Source organism: Micropterus dolomieu, unplaced genomic scaffold, assembly GCF_021292245.1.
Source record: "Micropterus dolomieu isolate WLL.071019.BEF.003 ecotype Adirondacks unplaced genomic scaffold, ASM2129224v1 contig_13084, whole genome shotgun sequence".
NCBI classification, from domain to species: Eukaryota; Metazoa; Chordata; class Actinopteri; order Centrarchiformes; family Centrarchidae; genus Micropterus; species Micropterus dolomieu.
In genome coordinates this window covers 2674-26807 of record NW_025742070.1, presented here as the reverse complement: position 1 = coordinate 26807, position 24134 = coordinate 2674, and the positions used below count along the sequence as shown (strand labels likewise).

The window sequence follows — 24134 nt, the reverse complement described above, 5'->3', positions numbered from 1 at the left end:
TCTACATTACAAAACGCTTTTAACAAAGTTCAGAATATGTTTCTACAACTGGATCTTACTTTAAATGCAAATAAGAGCAAGTTGATGTTATTCTCAAAAGCAAAGAGCAATCTGCACATAAGTCCTCCAATTGTCACTCTTCAAGGGGCAGAAATCGAAAGAGTTAAATCTTTTAAATATCTAGGTATTTTAATTGATGACAGTCTTAGTTTTAAAGGACATGTTGAACATTTGGTTAGGAAACTGAGACTGAAAATTGGCTTTTATTTTAGAAATAGGCTATGTTTTTCTTTCAATGCAAAAAAGAAACTTGTAGCTGCAACATTTACACCCATTCTGGATTATGGTGACCTCATTTATATGAATGCCCCGACCCAAGTATTGAAACTATTGGACTCTGTTTACCATGCCGCATTGAGGTTTATCACAAACTGTAAGCCTCGCACACACCACTGTGAACTTTATACACGTGTGGGCTGGCCAGCACTGGAAAATCGTAGACTCGGTCATTGGTATATGTTTATTTATAAGGGTATTCTGCGTCTGCTCCCCTCATATCTGTGTGAATATATTCAACCAAAAGGGGCTGGACTGTATTCTTTACGCTCACAAGACTCACTGCTACTGTCTGTACCAAGTGTCCGCACAGAAGCTGGTAAGGTGGCATTTCACTTTTCTGCCCCCACAACATGGAACAATTTACAAAAATTCTGGAAATTAAAGGAACTGGTTTCAATAGGCCAATTTAAACTCTTGCTCAAAGGTTTGGAAATGAAATCTATGGTTTGTAAATGTTTTTAAATAGTCTTATGAAATTGTTATGAAATTGTCTGAAATGTACTGAATTGTTGTGATCTGTGCCGCTGTCTTGGCCAGGACTCCCTTGAAAAAGAGATTAGTAATCTCAATGGGATTTTCCTGGTTAAATAAAGGTTTAATAATAATAAAAAATAATAATTTGTTTGTGCAGATTCTGCATCAACATTTAACACTGACTAATCTGAGGGCAGTGATGTTCCTACAAACTACAAGTTGGAAGCATAGTTCTAATCTAATCGAGCTGACGGATGAGTATTGATTATTTCTTTTTTTTGTGTGTTCTCTAGTTGTAGAAGACATAAACAAGCGGCGTGAGCCTCTGCCAAGCATGGAGGCCATCTACCTAATCACACCCTCAGATGAGGTAATTGATACAGGTCCTGTACAAGCTGTTTAGAATTCTATGGTACAGTACTTGGATCCCTCAGTGATGTCTCATTGGCTTTCTTCATCCTGTATTTTGCAATTTTATATAGCAACTTGAAATGCCACTTTATTGTCATTTGAAAACTTCAAAATTAAATTCCAATAACGTTCATGGTTAGTTTGTGTGGTGGGGCAATATGATTGCAATTCTTGTTCTTTTAAATGTAGGAAAAGTAGGAACAGCTGAGTTTCTATTCAGTATTACTTTTTGCTATCTTTTGAACAGAGTGGAGAATTGTCCAAACTGTCATTACCTTTCACATTCACAGTTCATACACTAAAACATTATTCTCTTCTGTTTCAGTCTGTTGAGGGTCTGATTGATGACTTCAGAGACCCACAGGCTCCAAGGTACCGGGCAGCTCACGTCTTCTTCACAGACAGTGGGTACCAACAAACAGCAACAAAATATATATGAGTATTTACAAACTCAAAGTTTATCAGTCAATCTGGGGATTCCTTGAACATGGATGTTTTCTCCTTGTGTTTGTTATTTTTTCCAAAGGGGCTAAAGACTGGTTCTCCTTCCCAAGTCATCACGTATGCATGGTCAAGACCTGTTGGCGTCACTTTGTAACATACTGGGAAGCCCCTTAGCACCATAGGTTAAAGCATTGGGGGAAGCCTTGTAGCGTCATTTATAAACAATAAAAGCAGGTGTAGGATATAAATGACAGAAAAGTCAGGAGGTGGTTGGAATAGACGGGTGGGCACCAGGACGCCAGTGTTTTTTTTCCTGTGTGAAATGAAAAGGTGATTGATAGTTATTTTAGTGGAGTGGGTTACACAAGCCATGTAATTTATTTAAGTAATCTTATATAACTTACATAAGTTTAGTTTTTTATATAAAGCTTTTATTGTCATTGTACAAAAATATACAACAAAATTAGGAGTGTTACTCCCAAGAAAAGGAGGAGTGGAATTAGTACACAGCCCTGTGGAGAGCCAGTGCTGAACATGAGGATGAGGATGGAGGAGAACTGGGGGGCGATTTGAACCGTTTTTGGACAGTTCATGAACGTCCTTTATCCAGGCGCAGGTGAGAGTGGGGAAGCCCAAAACAGAGAGCTTGTCGACCAGTATATCAGGGATGATTGTATTGAAGGCCCATCTGTAGTCAATGAAAAGCATCCTTACATGGCTCCCCAGGTGTTCCAGATGGCTCAGCGCAGTGTGGAGACAAGTAGCGATGGCATCCTCTGTAGATCTGTTTGCTCTGTAAGCAAATGGGTCCAAGTTTGGAGGGAGGCCAGTTTTGATGTGATGTCCAATGACCTTTTCAAGGCATTTCATGACTACTATGTTGTCATTGTTGCTAACTTGACAGCAGAGCCACACACGTCCAGAAAAGTTTACCCAAGGTGTTCAAAAACGATGCCAAAGGAGTCTTGACCAAGCCTCCAGATGTGATGAATTAGGAGTGAGAATGTGTTGAATCACTTGTATGTCAGGCTTTTGTGAAAAATCTTTCTCCCAGCCAGTGTTCGAATTACACCTTGACGCATGTCAAAAACAGCATATGTGCAGAAATACACTATCGATATATATTGATTGAAACAGAGAATATTTAGCCTGGAACAACAGACAGAGACATTATTCACCTTGCAATGTTTTTTAATCTCTCACTGCCAAGAAACTATAACAATGCCAAGGCAGTGGACTGGCAATGGTTTGCGTTACTTTGTTAAACAGACCAGACTTTTATGAACATGCAAACAGCACCATGTTAATAAGACACAAATGATTAGAAATTGTTATGCGTGAATAAACAGGCAAGTTGACAAGGACTTTACAATTAGTGTATTGTTTATTGTAGGAACCTGAATATACAAGAAAATATAAATGTTTACAGAAAAATACCCAGTGACACAGCAGAGCTCCCCCTACATTAACAAATTAGGCTTTCTATTTTTTTCAAACCCTGCTCCCAGCTAAAACTGAGACAACTAATGACATCATCAGTTTTGCTCAGACTTGACAAAAATCCAGAGCCACAGAAGACATTATACAACTATTTTACTCCCTGTGACTATTAAATTGATCTTATGTGTAACATTTCTCCCCCAGCCTTATTTTCTGTACCAATATAAAGCAAACTACTTTATCTAATTTAAGAAAATAACAGTCAATATTGACATAACACTGTCATACTTTTGTCTAATTACTAATTATCTCAGTCAGTCACTATGTTTTTCTGTGATTCTTGGCAGCGATCCCAGACTCGTTGTTTGGACTGTTGACCAAATCCCGCGCCTCCAAAGCCATGAAGGCCTTGACTGAGATCCACGTCGCCTTTCTGCCCTATGAATCTCAGGTAAGACACTGTCTAGACTGGGATTAGACCACAGCAGCCGCTCATTATCGTCTGCCTCAGAAATGATGGAGGGATTTCAGTCAACTGTGTGGTGTCTCTGGTGTCCTCAGCTAACAAGCTCATATTCAGATTATTCCTGGTGTGTGTACGTTTGGATACAAATAGGAGGTATTACATGCAGAAGTTATTCCTGGTTCACATCGACCATGAGTACTTTATTTGAATGTGGTGATTGCTGAAATAAAATCCAATGTTAATTAAGTTATATGAATATATTGAAGTGGAGGGCCACAGACTGAGCAGCAGTAGTTGACGACTTGGGAGGGAGAACTTGTTGACCTGGTTGGGTACCCCAAAGGTCTGACTGAAGATTTTACCCTTGACATCTACTATGATTGCATAATTGTTCTGCTCTGTCACTGCCCCCTTGTCTCTTACTTTTTTACTTAGAGAAGCTCTGCTATCTATTTAGTGAGCCATGGTGAATAAGTATTAAAGGAAAATTCCATTATTATACAACTTGGATGTACCAATCCCTTCAGTAAAAATAACATTGTAGTCACCTAGTTAAGTGCTGGTAACATGGTGACATTTCTAAAGAGAAGTCAGAAAGGGGGAGAAACAAGGGTATTAAGATGATCAGACAGTCGATCAGTCGGAAACACATATCTGCTTTAGACAAACTTATCTGGAAGAGAAAATAAAGGTAACTAGTAAAATATTACCCATACTGTTGTAAACACAGTGCTACTCCTTCCTGCTGTACTTACTGAACTTGTGTACAGTAGTTTTCCTGTATGATGCTAGTGTTTCTTGCCCCTTTTAACTTTGAGGTGATGTCACTGTGTTACTAGATCTCAGCAATTACTTTGGTGAGTACAATGTTATCATAATTGCTAGAACATGGGGGTAGTGGAAACAAGCTATAAACACATCACTGACATAAAATCCTATTTTGAGCCGGGGAGGTGTCATGGAGGAAAAACTTAATGTGCACTCGATATATTAATTCAGGCACAGAAATTACAAATGTTTGTAATGTATTATATATTTTGCTTCCTCCTCTCCTGTTGAGCAGAGGAAGGTGTTTATGAAGCAGTCCAGAACGCTTTTATCAACTGGATGACATCCACAGGTTTATACTGCAAAACAGTCCTTTATTCCATATCAAAGGATCTCAAAGATAACATGTTTTCCACATATTGTAGTCCAAGATCATGTCTGCTGTTTGGTGTTGAACAGGTGCACAGTGGGGTTATTGGAGCTTTTTCACCATCTGCTTCTGAAAAGTTTGCTGATGAGAGCACTCACAAAATCATAAAACCAAAACAATGAGCTGAAAGACACTAAAAAACTCCATAGAACGGTAGAGTTGGCCATAATTCTCTGCAGGTGCATGACTACAAACGACCCCTTTCACATCACATGACAAATGTCAGCATCCTTGAATGTATTTTTTAACAGAATTGTCCAATGACACGGTTCCATGCAAGAACCACTCAAGTGGCATGTACAAGTGATTTAGGAGAACCACATTCACCAATTTTTTCGTCTTTTGAATATTCTCTCGCACAATTTAAGAGTGGTCCAAACCTGTTGTAGGAGTCATGTGCAGTTCGTCTGCTGTTATATCCACACAGAAATACAAGAAAATGTTATGTTGTAATCATGCTTATGGAGAACTTGTAGGCCAAGTTTCATTTTATTGATGACAACACAATTTTAGAGATATTGTGTTTCAATGTTACTGTAGCACCCTCTTTTGTATGAAATGTTTTACATTTGTGCATGTGGCTTTATGTCCAACATTCCCAAATTTGGGTGCAATCCAATTTTGCAAGAGTTATGGCCTATTAAGTGCATCAGGCCACACCTTTAAAAGTTTGCAAAGTGATAAAACAAGTTTTATTCTGTGTCATCTAACGATGGTATGTCTCAAGTTTGGTGAAGATAGGATGACATATGTACCAAAAGAAGTAACAAAAATGTGTTCACCAAAACTATCTTATAGGAGCTCAACTGAAGATCAACTGAATCCTCACAGAGTTATTAGCCAAAACGTAAAACATGTAATAACTTTGAGAGAGAGAACCCTCTCCTGAATAAAATGAGAAAATATTGATCCCACCCCTGCTCTGTGATATTGACACAGATCCTCAGCAGAGGGAGGAACTGTGCTGAAGAGGACCAGGCCGACGGTGTTTTGTGTCAGATCAGCTTTAGCCTTCAATCCTCTGCTGTTGTCCTGCAGTTTTAATCCTGAGAGGGAGGGGTACATCATACCAGCCCTGCCCCCTGCCCCACACTCATCCCTTTACCTCATGGCTGACAGAACCAACCAACCAATGCCCATTCTCTGCAGCCAATGGGAGCACAGATAGGACGTGTGACAAGAGAAAGCACAGGGATTGTTATTGTGATGGAGTCAGGAACAGATGGGTGCCTGTGTGTTTGTAAGTGTGTATGTGTGGAAAAGGGTTTAATTAGTGTTAGCTTTTGAGTGCCAGTGCAAATATTTTTAGACAGAAGCTTCTGGTGTCCAATATTTTTTTGGGATTTCTTGGGGGCTTTTTAGCCTTTATTTGGATAGGAGAGAGAGAAGTAGAAAACAAGGGAGAGAGGGGAAGACATGCTGCAAAGGGCGCCCGGCTGCAATTGAACTTGGGGCTGCAACTATAAGGACTAAGCCTTGCAAATGGGGTGGGCCAACTTGACACCTGCACTCCTGTCCTATATTGTTATTCATTATTTTATCTTTAACCATTTTTCAAGTACATCTGTGAGGTCCCTGTGATCCCAGCAGGACATCATAGAACACTAACACAAAGCTGAGTATAATAAAATATATTAATGCATACCTGTGCCAAATAAAGCCATGCTTGCTTTGGATCATTTCAGGTTCAGGTCTCACGATAGACAACCAGTATAGCATTAATCAGTTCAAATACTGGGAATGGGAATGAAGCTGAGATCGAACCTTATGTTGTCTCTCTGTTGTATCCCCTATCCAGGTATTTTCCCTGGATAAAGTGGATGCCTTTCAGGACTTCTATAGCCCCTTCAAGGCTGACGTGAAGAATAACATGTTGGAGCGTTGTGCTGAACAGATTGCCACACTCTGCGCTACACTCAAAGAGTATCCTGGAGTCCGATACAGAGGGTGAGACCAGTAGACCACCCATTTTCATTTTTTTTTCTAATTCTAATACCCTTATAAATAGAATTGGTGTGATAGAGACTAACAGTCATCAAGTTTTGCAAGACCAGGGGCCTGTACCACGAAGCAGGATTTGAGCTTATCCAGATAACTTCAGGGTTAACGCTGGGTTTTCAGTACCACAACGGTGTTTCACTTCCACAGGGGTAGATCGCCGTGGTAACTTATACTGAACAGCCAACCTGCTTTGAAAATAAATGGGTTTAATTTTTCTTATGTGGGGCTGAATATTATTGAAATTTAGTTTAATATGAATTTGTTTATTTTAGGTTAGTAGCTATCTTGTATTACAGAGACTGGTCATGTACAGCCACACCTTTTGTTATGTGGGTGAGTTTTCAATAGCCTAAATGTTGAGATTCAGTCTTTCAACCACTATTTGAGTAGCCTACCTTTCCCGGCATGAATGGATTTTTCATTTCGTCATTTCGTTGCTATATGAAGTTAATTTAGAACAATGTTTGGAACATTTTTGAGTTTGTTAAATAAATTAATGTAATTTTTTAAGTGACGAGAAGTTCTTAAAAGTCAGGTGGAAGTCTTTTAATGTGGAAAACGGCAACACACAGCCGAGCTAAAAAAAATGCTAAACAAATTAAATCAATGCATAATTATAGACTACGCCTGTTCATTTAGGCATTCACACTATCGGCGGTTTTCTGCCTTCCTTCATGTGTCAGCTGCAGCAGTGCTACTTAGACTATGTCTATTTGTCTAATACTACAGTTTGCTCTTTTTGTAAATGTGCCGCTCTGCTGCCAGTAGACTTGTCCATGTCTGCGACTAGTCATCTGCTGCTAGCACCGCCTCTTTTATGTAAACTGGATGGCTGGATTGGGAAACCTTGAGATGACTTACCGAGTTGATACCGAGCTTCATGTGACCGCTTATCCCGATCCCGATTATTAGGGTTAGTGAAACAAGGGAACAAAAAGCGATTCTGGGTATCTTGAACTTGCTTCGTGGTACAAGCCCCTGACCACGAAAACCAAAATCACAAGAGGCTTAACCAAGTATATAACACAGGGAATAATAAAACTGAAAACCACAACCATGACAGTTCTTAATTTAACATGTACAACAGTGCAGGAAATTCCACCGCCCACACCTGTCCTTTGGGATCTTTGTGTGGTGACTGCCACATTTGTTTGTGCTGCCCATCACTATTATTTCAATACAAGATTTTATTTGACAATTCATGGCAATTAGCCCACCACAATGTTTAACAATAATTTACACATAGCACATGTTAACATATTCAACACACTCAGGTAAATTCGAATTAGAACTTACAGTACCTGGGTGATTATCATGTTATGCCACGACAGCTTTTCTATTTACTGCAGAATCATAAATGGCTCTTTAGACTTGAACCATGGCAAAAATGTTTTTGGTTCCACAAGGACCACTGTTAAAACGGTTCCATATGGTATCAATCTCAGACAGTCAGACAGTTATATCTAACAATCTATGTATACTGTAGTACTGGAAATAACCATTTAAATATACATAACTGCTCCAGAATGGCAGTATTAAAACAAGTGGGTTCTGCATTCAGATGTTTCGGGATTTTAGTCTAATCGGACAATTACAGAGATTTGTGAATCATTACAGTCTGCACAGAACCACAGAAGAACCCTCTCTGTAGAAAAGATGTTTTTTACCACTGAACATTTTGTAACGAGTATGTAACGCTTACCTGCAGTTGTCTCACCTTGTTGTTCTACTCATAAAGACAGTCGTAAGGAAATGCTCATCAGTAGACATATGATAAGCACATGCAGGTTAAAAAGCTGGTTTTGTATGATGTCGTGTGTGTGTTGGTTCAGGGAGTACAAAGACTGTGCAGTTCTGGCCCAGATGCTTCAGGAGAAGCTGGACGGCTACAAGGCAGATGACCCCACCATGGGAGAGGTAGGGAAGTGGAGCTAAATGATGAAATGACTAATGAGGAGAACCAGATGCATGATAAAAAGGACCTCTCAGAAAATTGGGTTTGTCTGGGAACTTCTTAAATGACAGAAAAGTACAAGAAATACAGTTTCAAATGTGATGTTGTACATTTGCACTCATAATGCAAGTTACATTAATTCATTCCTAATGGAGATGTTTTTATATAACATAAATGCTGGAAGTAAAACAAGTCTCATATATATAATTTTGTGTTTTTTTATGTTTTGACTTCAGCTGAAGGACTGGATGTTCTATTAGTTTAGAAAATATTTCAAATGGAACAATAAATAGTTATCAGGTTAAAACCAAGTCAGGGGAGATGTTGTGTTTTCATTCCACAGCTGTAATGTGTTTTTTTAAGGATCATGCAGCAAAACTGACTCAGTTCACTGGATCCTGTGTAATTTTGCAATATTGAATGATGAGCTGCAAGTAACTACAAAATAAGTGCAACATATCTGTCAGTCCTCCACAGTGTGTGCAGTGTTTTGTGTCTGTGCTGATGCCTCCAGGGTCCAGACAAGTCTCGTACTCAACTGCTCATTCTGGATCGTGGGTTTGATCCTGTGTCACCTCTCCTTCATGAGCTCACGCTGCAGGCCATGGCCTACGACTTGCTGGGCATCGAGAATGACGTCTACAGGTAAAGAAGCTACTGAAAGAGGTCTGACAGCTGTAGATCCACTCTGCTCAGGGTTCACCCGGCATTTCAATGTGTGTCTTTGTGGACTGTCTGGTTATATACTGTATGTTAGTGGCAGAGCAGCTTTTTCCCCCAAGCTATCAGACTCTTAAGCTCAAATTCATTCTGCATTCTGCTTCTATATTAATGTATATTGTCTGCTGTGTAGCAGAAGGTAGTTGCAAACTTGTTGTCAGTTTGGGTCACAGTGTGTCCATTAATAAAATGGATGTCTGTTGTTTTGCCAACTGCTGGAAAGTGAAAGAAGTTAGCGCTAGCTAGCTAATTTTACTCTATAACCTGTTGTATTGTGACAAAATAAATCTACCTACCTACAATCCGACCCAAATGTCTCAGCTTCACTCCCCAACATCTCATCAACTCTGGAAAAACCTTCAATAATAATTTAAACTATGTATTTGTTGGGGAAAAGGCCAGTGTGGTAAAACAATGCCCTAACTGTGCATTCAGACCAAACATGACTTTAATCTTTGCGTTGCTTTTCTTGTGTGAGTTAGACGACTGCAAGTGTTCCCATACAACATGATACGCGATTATGACAACCGGCGAATATTCTCCATTCTCTTTGGGAAAAGAGGCAATTTCCAAGTGTGTACACACAGCAACAATAATCTTTTCCTTCATTTTGATTGCTTCTTCTGTTCTGTTCTGTTCTGGATGTTGTGTTTATGTGAAAACCAGTGATAGGCCTATGCTTTCACGACACAATGTCACATGGATTTCACGCTCAAATTTAAAACTTTCAACTCACGCAATTATCTGTGCATTGCAGCCATCGTGTCCCTCGTACCGCCCAGCGGGAATTCGCAACTCATTGCGTCTCTTCATGTCTTTGCATTAATTTTGTATGTAATTGCACCCGTGTTTGGTCTGAATGTACCATAACTTAGGACACACCATCTCTGACCCTCTTTGTCAGTTTTGAGACCAGTGGGATGGGGGAGACGAGAATGAAAGAGGTGGTGCTGGATGAGGATGACGACCTGTGGCTGACTCTGAGACACAAACACATTGCTGAGGTGTCAACGTAAGTGGTTTTGACTTTCTGCTCACACATACATACTCATAGCATGGATAAATAAGCACAGGAGCAACTTCCTCTACCACAAACCTACAGAGCATCATTCGGCTCAGGAATCATATAAGCATATACAGAGAGCCTTCTCAGCTTTCATTCATCAGCTCATTTTTCCCAACTTCTCTGTCTGTCTCACTCGCTGTCTGTCTCCCTTGTCGGCACAGGGCTGTGACTCGTTCTCTGAAAGAATTCTCTGCCAGCAAAAAGATGAACACCGGAGAAAAGGTAGAGAACACACTGTATCAATCTTCACTGGTTTCAGGATCTGTTACTGTGTTTCTGCTCCCAAATGTCCTTCACACAGTTACACAGAGGTGGAAAGAGAACCTAAGCAGTACTTCACATAAAATTTGAAAAAGTAAAAGTAACATTATGGGTCTAGTAATAGGCTATAATCAATATTCTCATAATATAACAATGTGAAAATAATGTGACAATGTGAAAATAATGTGACAATGTGAAAAAGGTATCTCTGGTGGTGATGAAAGCTGCAACTTTAATATTTTAGGTCACTCTCACCGCTCTCATTGTGTTGTTTTTAGCCGCATTGGGCTAGTTACTAGTTAGAGAAAAAGCTATTAAATCCCACTGCAGACAGACATATTTAGAGACGAGCAAACAGAGTGGTGAACAGAGCCAGATATTTCTAGCTAGTGGACACAAACACGACTCTAAATGGGAGGCTATGGGTTGCCCGCTAATTAGAAGATGGGCGGTTCAATTCCCGGCTCCTCCAGGCTGCATGTCGAAGTGTCCTTGGGCAGTTCCCCGATATTAGTTTCTGTTTGAGCTCTTAGGCTCAGTGTATGTGTGTCAATGGGTGAATGCGATGTAGTGTACAAATGCTTTGAGTGGTTGGAAGACTAGAAAGGCGCTAGACAAATACAGAGCATTTACATAAATGAATGATGTTGGATGTGTAAATAACATGCAGAACAGAAGTGTAATTTCTTAAAAGTAAAAGTCAGGCATTCAAAATATTACAGCAAAATATACCTAAAGTATCAAAGTACTCATGCAGAGAGTATGGTCCTCATCATTGTAATGTACGTATATTATATTACTGGATTATTATTACTCATGTAAGCAACATTTGTAGCTACTTGAGGTAAAACAATTTAACATACTGTTGGATACATCAATCCAGAACAATGTGTCTTATTTTATTAACAGAGTATGTAAAATATACATTTGTAGTGTAACTAATGACTGTGGCTGTCTTTTTAAAGTACAGTACCTCAAAATTATACAAAGTATAGTACTGGAGATGAAAATATTAAATTAATGTAAATAAAGTAGAATTCATCGCTCCCATCATCACTTAAGTAAATTACTCATTGTGTCTTTCAGACCACCATGAAGGAACTGTCTCAGATGCTGAAGAAGATGCCTCAGTATCAGAAAGAGCTCAGCAAGGTAGGAGTAAATGTTATTGTACATCTATATATGGTCAGCACTTCATGTTAGAGTGTTTAGAAAGCATCCAAAGCACCACAAGGGGCTGCATTACTTCAATTAAACCAGCCAACCTTCTATCAGTGTAAATCATTGAGTTAGAAAAAAATGACTGCGTCTATGACTACTAATTTGAGCACAGAGATTCAGGAAAACACTTTTTATATTATTAGACCTAGAAGCTGTCAACTCCAAGGTGTATGTATTAACTATAAAAACATTCTTCTTTTAATATTGTTTGCTCTGACCTCAGTATTCAACCCATCTCCACCTGGCTGAGGACTGTATGAACCGTTACCAGGGAACTGTGGATAAACTCTGTCGTGTAGAACAGGTAAATCACAGACAACTCTGTTATAAAGTTGTCTTTAGACAATGTGGAAAGTGAGCCTATTACCTCATTGTGGCATTCCAACTGTAAGAAACCAATTACAGCATTTATGTATGAGTGATTTGCGTGAGGAGTTGAAGGAGAATTTGTAAGAGTGATTCTGCTGTGAGGAGTTGAAGGGGAGTTGAAGAGGGAGAGACACTGGACAAAGACATTGTGTGAGGTGCAAGGGACAGATGTATTCCAGTGTTCTAAAAACAACATGGAGTTAGTTTAGTGTAGTTTGGTCCGTTCAGCAACAACAAAATGAAGTCATGACTCATTCAAATCTGAGCACACAGGCATAATACACAACATTTTTGATTGAGAGGGACTATTATCTATTATCTCTGATTTCATCATGAATAGACGTTAATAAATCCACTTAGAAATCACAAAAATAAAACTCCAGAACTTGCCTGTAAATCACACATCTTAAGCTCTCTAATTAATACACTATTTCTCGTTTGTTTACACAAACAGAAATATCACAAATGGCTAAATGGTTTTAGTTTGATTTACATGCTTGAACAATTTTTTGACAAAAAAGCATATCCAATCACCTATTCTCACTCCTAAGTTGTCACACATGGACCATGGTCAAGAACCGTCAGTCCCGGCGTCAGTTTGTAATGCACTAGGGACCCCTTAGCGTCATAGCTCAACACACTGAAGGAAGCCCTGTAGCATCATTTATGAACACTAAAGGTAGGTGTAGGATATCTAACAGAAAGGTCAGAGTAAGAAGGTGTTTGGGGTGGATGGATGGCCAAGAAACCGGACTTTCATGCGAAAGACTTGTGTGCCATGTGAAACAAAAAGTCAACACTGAGCATTTTTATTAAAGTTACACAAGCTATGGAACTTAACTTACGTAAGTTAAGTCACGCTTAACAGTCAAAGCTGTTATTTTGAGCCAAACCAAAATGTTTATTTAAACCTAACCAAGTAGTTTTGGGACCTAAACCTAACCAAATTACGGCGTTTCACAATGTTTCATAACATTTCACAATGTTAAACACTACTTTTATTTAGAAGGTCTAACCGGACATTGCATATTTATTATTGCTAATTTAACAAGACGTAGCATATTTATTGTTGCTAAGTTGACCGCGGAGACTTACACATCAACAAACTATGCTAAAGAGGTACCCAAGGTGTTACAAAGTGACACCAATGGCTCTTGACCAGGTGTCCATATGTGGCAAGTTGGGAGTGAGAATGTGTTGTATCCATTGGCCAGCTCTTCTGAAAGTATTTTTAAGTACTTAAAATGGATAGACAACTTCCTTTTGACACTTCTGGGGGTAATTGTGGCCACATACAGGCTCTCCTCTAAGGCTAGAATTCCACACCAAAATCTCTGTTGAATTGTTAAAATGGAACTTATGTGGAAATCACATTGAGCTCTGGCCTCTTTTGTCCTCCATTGTATTTAAGGATCTGGCGATGGGCATAGATGCAGAGGGAGAGAAGATCAAGGATCCCATGAGGCTCATTGTACCCGTTCTACTTGACGCCAATGTCAACGTGTCTGACAAGATCCGCATCATTCTGCTCTACATCTTCCTTAAGAATGGTCAGATATCCACTTTCCTGTCCGTGTTGTATTTCATATCAACAAATAACATGAACAAGAAGGGAAATTCCTGCATGATGTTGAAAAAAACAAAAAAGCCCAGAATCTCAGAATCTTTTGATAGAATATTTATGCATCCATATTTTGTTTGGTTAGTGATAATCCATTCTCAGTTTTCTCGGTGCTTGCATGCATTACACCATATCTGTAAATGTGCATGAACCCCAGCATGTGTGTGTTGTATGGCCTGAAAATCTATGCTGCATGTGTTTGTGTATCTGCGTGTGTCAGGTGTGACTGAGGAGAACCTGTGTAAACTCCTTCAGCATGCCAGCATCCCACCAGAAGACAGTGACATAATTTCCAACATGGCCCACTTGGGTGTCCCCATTGTCTCTGAGGTAAGCTGTCCTTGCCCAGGACCTCAGTTTCTCTTTAACCATATTATTATTATTATTATTATTATTATTATTATTATTAATGAGCAGGCAGGGGTGGAAATTAACACCTACGACCCGCCAAATTGGTGGGTAAATATATTTGGCATGATATCACTGTAGAATATCTATTTGACAGTAGCTTACCTAGCCTGGCATTTCTGTTTGTGGTGTGTGTCACTTCAATTGGTCCCCAGTGTACCAAGGGATCTAAAATCGTGTAACACTCATTCACATTACTTGTGTTTAGCTGCGTTTCTACCAAAAGTACCCAGGATTTTTTAGTCCCTGGATCTCTTGCCGTACTAAGCGAAATGAACATCAGATTTGATTGGAATATAATGAAAAACTATAGGCTCTGCTTGACATTACAAAGAGCTTTTTGTGTGGGAGTATAATAGGAACCTTTGGAGTAACTCACTGTGTTTCCACTGAACGGACCAGAGTCTAAATTTAGTTCCAGGGTCTTTATTTTACACACAAAAAAGTCCCTACTTGGGTGGTAGTACTTTCCAAAAGTACCTGTACTTTGTTGGGGTGGGGCTTGCCTTGCAGTGAATTTCTGAATGGGCGACTAGAAGCTACTGGCTTTAAATTGAGCATGTCAGGTGTTTTTCTACGACTGCTCCTCTTTTCCACTGTTGTTTGCAAACCAATAAATCCCAATCAACAGTCACACAGCACACACAAGTCTTGCCGATGTCCGCCTGAGATAGTACGTCGGCATTAAATGTATTGCTCGGAAATAGCAGCCAGCATGCAGCGGTGTGTTTACAGCGAACAGCTGATGGAGTTAAGCTACCTACTGGGTCCAAAGTTGTTGTTTTAAGTTTTCATCAGTCAGGAAGTTTTTACACAGAGCTGAAGTTGGTCTACTCCTCTCCAAAACAAATGGACCAGCTGATTACAGCAGGTAGGCTAATAAAGGATGTTAAAATTCCTGTTACTCCGACGCTCAGGTGGACACAGATGTGATGCTGCAGCTGGAAATGTTTTAATAACCTTCCTAATTTATGTTTGTGTGTTTCTTTCTCTGTGCTGGAGTTCCTTTAAGAACTTGATGACTTTATCCAGTTTGTTATTAAATTTGTAACAAACTTTTTTTTAACTACTACCACCCGAGCAGGGACTTTTGGGTGGCTAAAATAAAGACCCTGGAATTAAATTTAGACCCTGGTCCCTGCGGTGGAAACGCAGTGAGTTCCTGCAAAGGGTCCTTGTTCCGTGGGTATAGTTCCTTTGGTGGAAATGCGGGTATTCATAAATCGTTGCAAGCCGGCAGATTGTCGGAATACCCCGTGAAATAAGGCAGCGTGAAAGCTGCTGGTGTTAGGGGCTAATTACAAAGGTTGTACTTGGAGTGTGTTTAGCCTTTAGCTGGCTAGCCACCAGCATAATGTGGCGACATTTAACATTACCACCAAACCAACAAAACAAAAAATTAAGCAGAACAAGAGGAGGCTGACAGAATATAAAATAATAAAGTTGGCGGTCCAGTCTAGTGTCTGACTGAGATCAAGGAGTACGGTCCATAGACTGTATAAAAAATGTTGATCCCACAAAAGCTGTGATGCTGTGGCCCCAGGACTCTGTCAGAACCAGGAGGCCAGAAGAGGGTTATTGTAGAAACTGAGTAGTGTGATGAGCAGGCTTAAGTTGAACGATAAAGCATGATTAGAGCATGAAGAGTGAGTAGTGATGAGATTTAAGTTGAATCATTAATAAGCATCTATTAAGTTTAAAAACAATTTAATGTGTTAAGTACATTTAATAGCAAAATAATTTTTCTTCAAATTTCACTCTGGCCTCTTCTTTGAGTTTACATTCGACATAATACCTTATTATCTCAATTAAAAGTACGGAAACAAATATATATGTGACACAAAAAGGCAATTTATTGTTTTGGTCGGTAGAAAATATGTTTGTCAGGGTTTTTTCTTTGTTTCTCTATTCCATATTCTATTCAAATCTGAATACTCTCTATAGATCATTGCACACACAAAATGGGAAAACTGACACAGACCTTGCATGAGCTAATCAGCTGTGGCTATATCTGTATAGCACCTTTCTAGTTTTCTGACCACTCAAAGCACTTTACATGTCATCCATACATCCATCCAAGCAAGCCAAACTGTGCACTGCCCACAGAAAAAAACACACTGTGGTGTGAAAGGGAAAAAATGCTATGAACTCTGCATAAGCTAACTGTATTGTACTGGCCCATATTGGTTCTCTGTGGGCAAGGCCAACTGAAGAGAAAACCAAATGTGGGACTTTGTGGTGGTACTAAGCACTCAGTGGACCACTGTGACTATGTTGTGAAATGTTGCTTGAGTGAAATGTTACTTGAGATGAGCACTGTTACAGCATAATATCCATCTTTTGTAGTGAAATATATAAGATTGAATATGAGTAAGTAACTGAATATCAGTCAAGAATAACTGTGCCAGAGAGTTGATCTGCTGATGTGTGAATTCTGAAAGCACATGAGTGATCATTGTTGTTTCTTCACAGGGCACCGCCAAGAAAGCTAAGAAGCCTGATCGTAAGGAGCGAATCAGTGAGCAGACCTACCAGCTATCCAGGTGGACTCCTCTTGTCAAGGATCTCATTGAGGTACTTCTCATGTATTATTACCATGCAGTATGACTCCACACCAATATTGGGGATTAGTGCTAATTTACATTTTCTGCTGAAGAAAATGTATCTTTAACTACTACAGATATGCATCTTACTGTAACAATGTTTTAACAATGTTGTATCAAGTGCTGGGTGATAAAATCTTCCATTGGGGTAAGGTAGTGTGTCAAATAAGACAAACCGTACCATACTTTATTGGGCTTTGCTTTTACATTCAAAGATTTTTTAAAAATTGTTACATTTTTAGTAAGATGGATGTTTGTGGCAGTTTGTGTTCTCAAGCCCACTTACCTTCCACACGGCTCACTAGGACTAGATTTATTTCTCTGAGGGGACGGGTTGATTTTAATTTTACCTGCACTGATCAGTGAAGTCAGCCCAGTCTGGAGTGCATATGTGGTTAATTTTTCACCCCCATAGCAACAATTACGCCCGTTTTCGGAGAACTAACAGTTCCTCTTGTAATTTTAATCTGGTCCAGCGCAAGATTGCTGTATGATCTCTTCCACAGTAAGAGCAGCTTGGCCTTCCACACAGAAAATCAACTGAGTGTGAAAATGGAGGAAGTCAAAAATGGTTTTGCTAGTCTGATAGACAGCAACATGCTAACACCAACATATAGGCCTATTTGGGTATCAATACAACAACGGAAAAACATTTAAGCCATCAGTAGAGCAAAAGCTTTTCAGATGGGCTGCTGTGATGACAACTACAGGTAGGTACTGGTTTTCTCTTTTGGTCAATTTTATTTATATATCCCAATGTTACAAATCACAAATATAGAACACCTTCTAACCTTAGACCCTTGTTTCGCATAAAGAAAAACCCTTTAACAAGCAAAAATGGAAGAAACCTCAGGAAGAACTAGAATGGGCATTTCCTTAAGAAAATGCGTGTGAGAGCTGCCAGCTATTTTTTGCAATTGCTACCGCAATATTTTTATTATGGGTATTTTGGATGGACTATCACGCCGTCCCTCAGAATTCCCATGATGCATGGTGGTGAAGATTGTTTTGTTAAAATTTCATTTCCCACCTCCCGCTGTAATGTTAATCCTGTCTGAATGTGATTTGTATTTCTGGTGCCAACTAATTTGAATGTGTTCCCACAGGACGCTATTGAGGACAAACTTGATCCCAAGCTGTACCCATACATTTCTCAGCGACAAGTATCTGCCAAAGCCAGTGCTCCATCAAGGTGTGTGTTTTATATCACATTGCCTACACCTTGGGTAACACATTACTTCAATAAATGGCTTCAAAAAAAAATATATATATATATAAAGACATTGTTTTTAAAATAGTAGTCATACAAAAGAAAACAACTATCTACCTGCACGGGAAAAAAGTCTTTTAATGTTTTGCAGTAAATGCCTATCTATATCCTTGTTTCACATGTTGCAGTGCTCGCTATGGTAACTGGCACAAGAACAGGGGCCCCACAGAGATGAAGACAGGGCCCAGGATCATTGTCTTTATTATTGGAGGGATGACGTACAGTGAGATGCGCTGTGTGTATGAGGTCACCCAGGCCAACGGCAAGTGGGAGGCCCTGATCGGTGAGTTCACTGGACAGAGAGAGTCAATCTGTCTTTTTGCAAGTCCCTCTACTATTAGTGAAGCGCAAATCTAAATTAGTGGAGTACTCCTTTATATTTGACCGTTTCACACACTTTTACGGTGTTTGGCCCAGAATGTTATTCTTATCAAGGTGTCTTCTAAACATGGGACTAAACTATGTTTTGATGCAGTTAGTAACTATTCTGCTAAAAACATTCTCCTATATTCTTAGGTGCACTATAGTTAAAATGCATAATTTGTATAAAATCTTAAGAAGGGATTGAGCTAGTAAAGTAGTAACATGTAGCTTTTATTTATTTTTTATTAAGACTGCCTCAAGTTGAACTGCCTAATATAACAAGACAGATATACTTTTTACTTCAACATTTAACTGTGATTTAGTATTTATTACATATTTATATTAGAGGGTTGAAAATTGCATGTTTGATCCAGCATGACATATATATATCCTGAAAAAAAATCCTAAAAGACAGATAAATGTTTGGATCTTGGTGATGTACTTGGAAATCCTATGCAATCTTCCCTGCACAGCTGATTCAGCGGAGCTTGACATCTCTGTGAGAGCTGATAAGTTGCTGTGACCTTTATATACTGACCTCTCAGTCTCATTTGGCACGGAATTTCAATAAGACCTCTGTGGATTCATTTTCTTACATGATAAACAAGCTTTCATTCAATATTCAGTCCTTGCTGAGCTTTCAGGCTTGTGTCCCCCGTAGGTTCCACCCACATCCTCACCCCGCCAAAGTACCTAAAGGAACTACAGCACCCAGATTTCCTGGACCCCAACGCCCCACCAGAGGTCACTGAGGAGCCACCTGCAGAATGAAAAGATGCTTGGAAGTAAATACATAATGTGATTTGTAAATCCCTGTGTTTCCCCCATGTCAACCCATTTGCACACATGCCCATTGTCTTACCTTTCAACCATTGATCCCTGCAGTATTTGTTGTCAATGATTTTCACTGACACTGAAATGCTGCCTTATTGTTTGTAAAGTAACTGACCCTGGTCCTTGTGTTTCACATCTATTTGTAGAAGCATTTTTGGTAGACTGTGATGAACAAACCTGTATATATTTACTGAAATCATCTATGGTAGATCATTGACTGCTGTTTCATACTAACACTGCAAGTACATAATGTTGAGAAGATGAGAAGTTGTAGAACATAAAGCTTAGAGTGGCCATGTATAGTTTTCAGTGGCCTGTAGCGGTGAGGTTTCAAATTGAAACTACTACGTTTCATGTCAGTAAACTAGACTAGATATTATAAATGAGATTGTTGGCACACTTTATAACAGTTAGAACACAGTAAGAAACCTTACTACAACTTCACTGTATTGTTTTGTTGCATTATTCTATACTACCTGGGTCACATAAGTTACGGTCTGTGTACCTGATTATCGGTAAAACTACAATAAATCTAGTTGAATGTTACGAAGCAAACCTCCAAAACAAAGCGGAGGTTAGCTGCACTGTTGTAGTTGTGTGTAGTGTAAGCAAGAAGCTCAGAAAACAGGCATGTGGTTCATTTTAAGTGAGGTTACAACCCGTTCACAAATAGGCAATAAAAAAGTGATTGATAAGTGATTTCATTAAAAACTACATATAAATATAGAGAAAATCCTAAATTGCTGTAGTATCTATGCTTTAGTATCTATGGTAGTTTTATGGACCGGAAGCATTTCAAAAGCAGAGGGTCTAAAGCAGCAGACACATTTACTATATTGTTTAGATCTGTTCTGGTGACATTTGTGAAGTTTAACAAGCATACATAAATAATTATTGTACTACAGCATGCCATCTTATCTTTAGTTGTATCTGCATTTTGTGGGTAAGAATGTGCCATGTGCAACAGTTATATAAAGCAAAACAATGTTGTCTGTTTAGGAGGGCTGTGTCTGACAATGTGTCTGAGAATTTACGTAACTTTCCAAAACTAACAATCCTTCACACTTACAACCACTTTGCTGTGACCAGGTATGTGGAGGTTCACACAACTTCTACCAACATTTTTGTTGGTGAAAATCAGTGAAGCACTATGGATGCCTTCAAGAAGAGACTATCTGAAAGTATGTGTTACCACTATTTGTGCGATCCATGCCATCAAGACTACAAAAAGACTATTATTGTTATTGGAGAGAGATCACAGAGGTAGTTGAGTGCAGCCAGAGGAGGCGGTCCCCCATTTTACAGTGTGAACATTCAGAAGAGGTAGAAACACATTTGACTTTAGTTGGACGACATGTTATATGCACTAGTTATTTTCAGGCATACTGAACCGCTAAAGTGCCCAAACAATGAAAACCAGCCCCAGACCAAAATAACACAAAAGTATTTTGACCACACAGTGGTATTATTTGTGAAATGGATCAATCTATTTATCTGGGATCAGCACATGTGTCAGCGTTGTGTCTCTACCAAAAAAGCTTTTTTACAATACTATACTTTTTAGATCCTGATCATTAACTATGTATACTGTAACTATATATTTTAACCGGATAAAGGATCAGGATTTTAAATGAACAGAAACAAGCTGAGCACATACTGAATATGCCATGCTTTTACCATACGGTTGCGAGAGCTGCATCTGTCTCAGCAGGAAGATCACTGAGTTAGAGCAATGAATGTCAACACTACTAAATCCAGGAAGCTGAGAGGCACTTGGACATTATTCTCTTCTGCCCAGCACAAGCCACCAGTGCTGAAGAGATGGATGTCACTGCCCCTATCCTACTGAAGCTGTTACTTCTCTGGCTGCTGCTTCCACTCTGCCCGCTGCCCGTTCCTTCTCCAGTCACCGTCCCTGAGGACCCTTGGCTCTGGCTTGACATTTAACCTAAAGCCCCAGCCAGCTCTACTCTATCACATCCGTGGCTCTGGTATAGGGAATGAGGGTTTAAATGGCACCAATATTTATATAAAATAATAATAATTATTGTGAACGTTTTTCAGTGTCATGAAAACATTTCCAATACAAATGTTTCTATAAAAATGTTTCCCTTTTCAGAACCAGTTTTCAATGCCAAATTTTATTTTCAATGCCAAATTTTATTTTCAATGTCAAATTTTTAAGTCACTGTCCTGGCTTCATACCCTCCTACTTGAGATGCAAGCAGAGGGAGCAACGAGGCAGCAGGCATTTAACAAAATGAGACATCCTTGTGTTGGAGCCATCATTTTGAAGCAACATCAATTACATATGACGTGTGGCCCAGCTGCACCATCTGTACATTGTTTTATAATAGCCTACAACTGTATTTCATGACCTCTGTCAGATGAGCATAACAGTGTTCATGACAACTTATACAGTACTGTGCAAACATAGGCAGGTGTGGAAAAATGCTGTAAAGAATTCTTTAAAAAATTGACATGTTAATAGATTATATTTATCAATTAACAAAATGCAAAGTGAATTAACAGAAGAAAAATCTAAATCAAATAAATATTCGGTGTGACCATCCTTTGCCTTCACAAGGCCTGCCTCTAGGTACACTTGCACAAAGTCAGGGATTTTGTAAGCATAGGTCAGGTGTATGAATAAACAAATATACCAAACTGGTAATGGTCATAAATTCAATATGTAAGGTGTCAGCTGGACCGGCAACTAGACACAAGAAGCAGGAGTTGACAGGACCAGGATCTGGTGTCGGCTGGGCCGCCGAATGGGAATGGAATGGGTGCTAGTAGACTGGGAAGCATGCTGAGGTGCAGGTTTGAGGCAAGCGTGCAGGAATGCCACTGGCTGTGAAGCAGGCAGATAAGCAGGCTGAAGTGCAGACTGAAAGTTAGCGGTCCAGACGCTAACCATCAGCAGTCATTGTGTGTGGCTAGCGCAACTGGTTTGTTACCATACTTCGGTCTGTCGTGGTTCCTGCACCACACTGTGGCACAACTTTTTGTTTGCTTCTTATTTAATGGGCATAAAATCTGTTATTGATATTCAGTCTATCCTGTATCTCCCTCTCTCATGAATGCATGCACAGTTGCAAACAGATGCTGTTTGGGGAGGTGTAGAACCTATAGGTCTACATGGAGCGTTATCGCTTGATTCTCCAAAACTACGTTTGGCATCTGGGGTCAGGGCATTTTTAGGGGCAGCTGTCACCAAATGCCACCCCAGTAGATGTGCCCCTGCATGGACAATACTTCTATTAGTTTGTTATATTAAAAAATTATCATACATTGTCTTGTGTCTTTCAGGATCAACTGAAATCTTCACCCCTTCTCGCCTTCTAAAAACCCTCAAAGACTTGGAGAAAGAAGAGCAGACTAGTTAAGAAGCTCCTATAGTGCTCTCTCCTCAGCCATCATACAGCAGTAACCCTCTCCTCCACCTGACATGACAGATTAAATAAACACTCGATGTTGTATGGGATACATTTGCTGTTAACTCATAAACCAAACTGTGTTTTAAATCACATCATCATTTGTGGAATTTAACGAGTGTGTTAATCAAAGTTTATTGCAAGAGATTGAATTTGTGTTGAATGTTGTCTACTGTGTATTGTGGGATGTTTATTTCTTTGGAGAAGTAAAATAAGTTTAGATGGAATGAATGAGATTCAGATTATGGGCTATAAATGAAAACGGGTTAAAGTGGGACAGTTATTCCACTGCTTTACATTTGAACGGAACAAAATATTCTTTTCATTGAAGACATAGATTTGACACATTATTTGTGAATTCACTTCTATTGTATTCTCTCCCATACTAATACGCATCCTTCTTCTTTTATTTGGTTTTGCTAGTTAGTTTTATGTAGTACATACAGTAGCAACCCATGCCATACTGTACAAATCAGATTACAGTGATGTGTCTGACCTTGGAAATGCCAACGTTAAGCCACTCTCATGGTATACTTAGTTGTAGACCAAGCATTTTGAAAGAAGAATTTACAGTATAGTTGGATTGTCTCTCGTGCATTGTCTCAATACTCAGCAGTGTTTTTGACAGTGTATTTTTGTCCTGTAGAGATTCAGTTTCTTTTTTGGTTCCCTGTGTTTGACCTTAACGTTGTCATTGATTATTTTGTATAGTGTGTCTCTGTAACTAGTAATCCACTATGAAGAGAGATATCAGTATCATGAGAAGTCTGTGCTTTTCCACATCCATAACAGTACTTGCTGCAGAATGTGTGTTGAGCAAATAAAGTGGCTTCCATTAAACTCTATTTAGCCTTTGTTTAACTCTGCTGTCTCAAAAGATATATGAAACAGGTTTGAGCATACAATATACGGTCGATAGGAAATTTTGGTTATTCAAATGTAAAAAAGTAAAAGTTGTTAAAGTAATTTTTATTATACAAAATCACAAATTTGCATCAAAGGGCTTGACATTCTGTTCAGCAAATAACACCCTCTATCCTCAGACCGTGCAATAAATGTAATCAAGAATAAGAAAAAATACAAAAGCATCGAAAGGAAAATCTATAAATTATGAAGAATGCAGGACAGTTTTTTTTAAAGAGGTATTATGCTTTTTGGCTTTTCCCCTCTCCTTTATTGAGTTATATATCTTTTTTGTGCATGTAACAGGTTTGCAAAGTGAAAAAGCCCAAAG

At 39.2% G+C, this 24134-nt stretch overlaps 1 protein-coding gene across 2 annotated transcripts; it reads left to right on the top strand.

The window, feature by feature from the left end:
* Nucleotides 1-1105: 1105 nt before the first annotated feature.
* LOC123966291 (syntaxin-binding protein 1-like) lies at nucleotides 1106-23641 on the top strand. Of its 2 annotated transcripts, XM_046042476.1 has the most exons (18): nucleotides 1136-1183; nucleotides 1550-1628; nucleotides 1751-1785; nucleotides 3456-3559; nucleotides 6571-6719; nucleotides 8606-8690; nucleotides 9242-9372; nucleotides 10352-10459; nucleotides 10675-10735; nucleotides 11861-11926; nucleotides 12219-12299; nucleotides 13776-13914; nucleotides 14206-14315; nucleotides 16866-16967; nucleotides 18103-18188; nucleotides 18395-18549; nucleotides 19291-19414; nucleotides 22776-23641. In XM_046042476.1, exons 4-17 carry the CDS (start codon nucleotides 3509-3511, stop codon nucleotides 19398-19400), a joined length of 1434 nt encoding a protein of 477 aa, XP_045898432.1. In that variant the 5' UTR covers nucleotides 1136-1183; nucleotides 1550-1628; nucleotides 1751-1785; nucleotides 3456-3508; the 3' UTR covers nucleotides 19401-19414; nucleotides 22776-23641. The 2 variants fall into 2 exon arrangements, with proteins under 2 accessions (XP_045898431.1, XP_045898432.1); XM_046042475.1 differs by lacking the exon at nucleotides 1751-1785 and having other exon boundaries at nucleotides 1106-1183.
* Nucleotides 23642-24134: the final 493 nt, after the last annotated feature.

Bases quoted from the DNA above. Each gene is read 5' to 3' on its own strand.
- LOC123966291 (XM_046042475.1), top strand. From the start codon at position 1,148: ATGGAGGCCATCTACCTAATCACACCCTCAGATGAG. The intron at 1,629-3,455 runs GTGGGTACCAAC...GATTCTTGGCAG, and splicing joins TCACGTCTTCTTCACAGACA to CGATCCCAGACTCGTTGTTT. The intron at 18,550-19,290 runs GTGAGTTCACTG...TGTCCCCCGTAG, and splicing joins CAAGTGGGAGGCCCTGATCG to GTTCCACCCACATCCTCACC.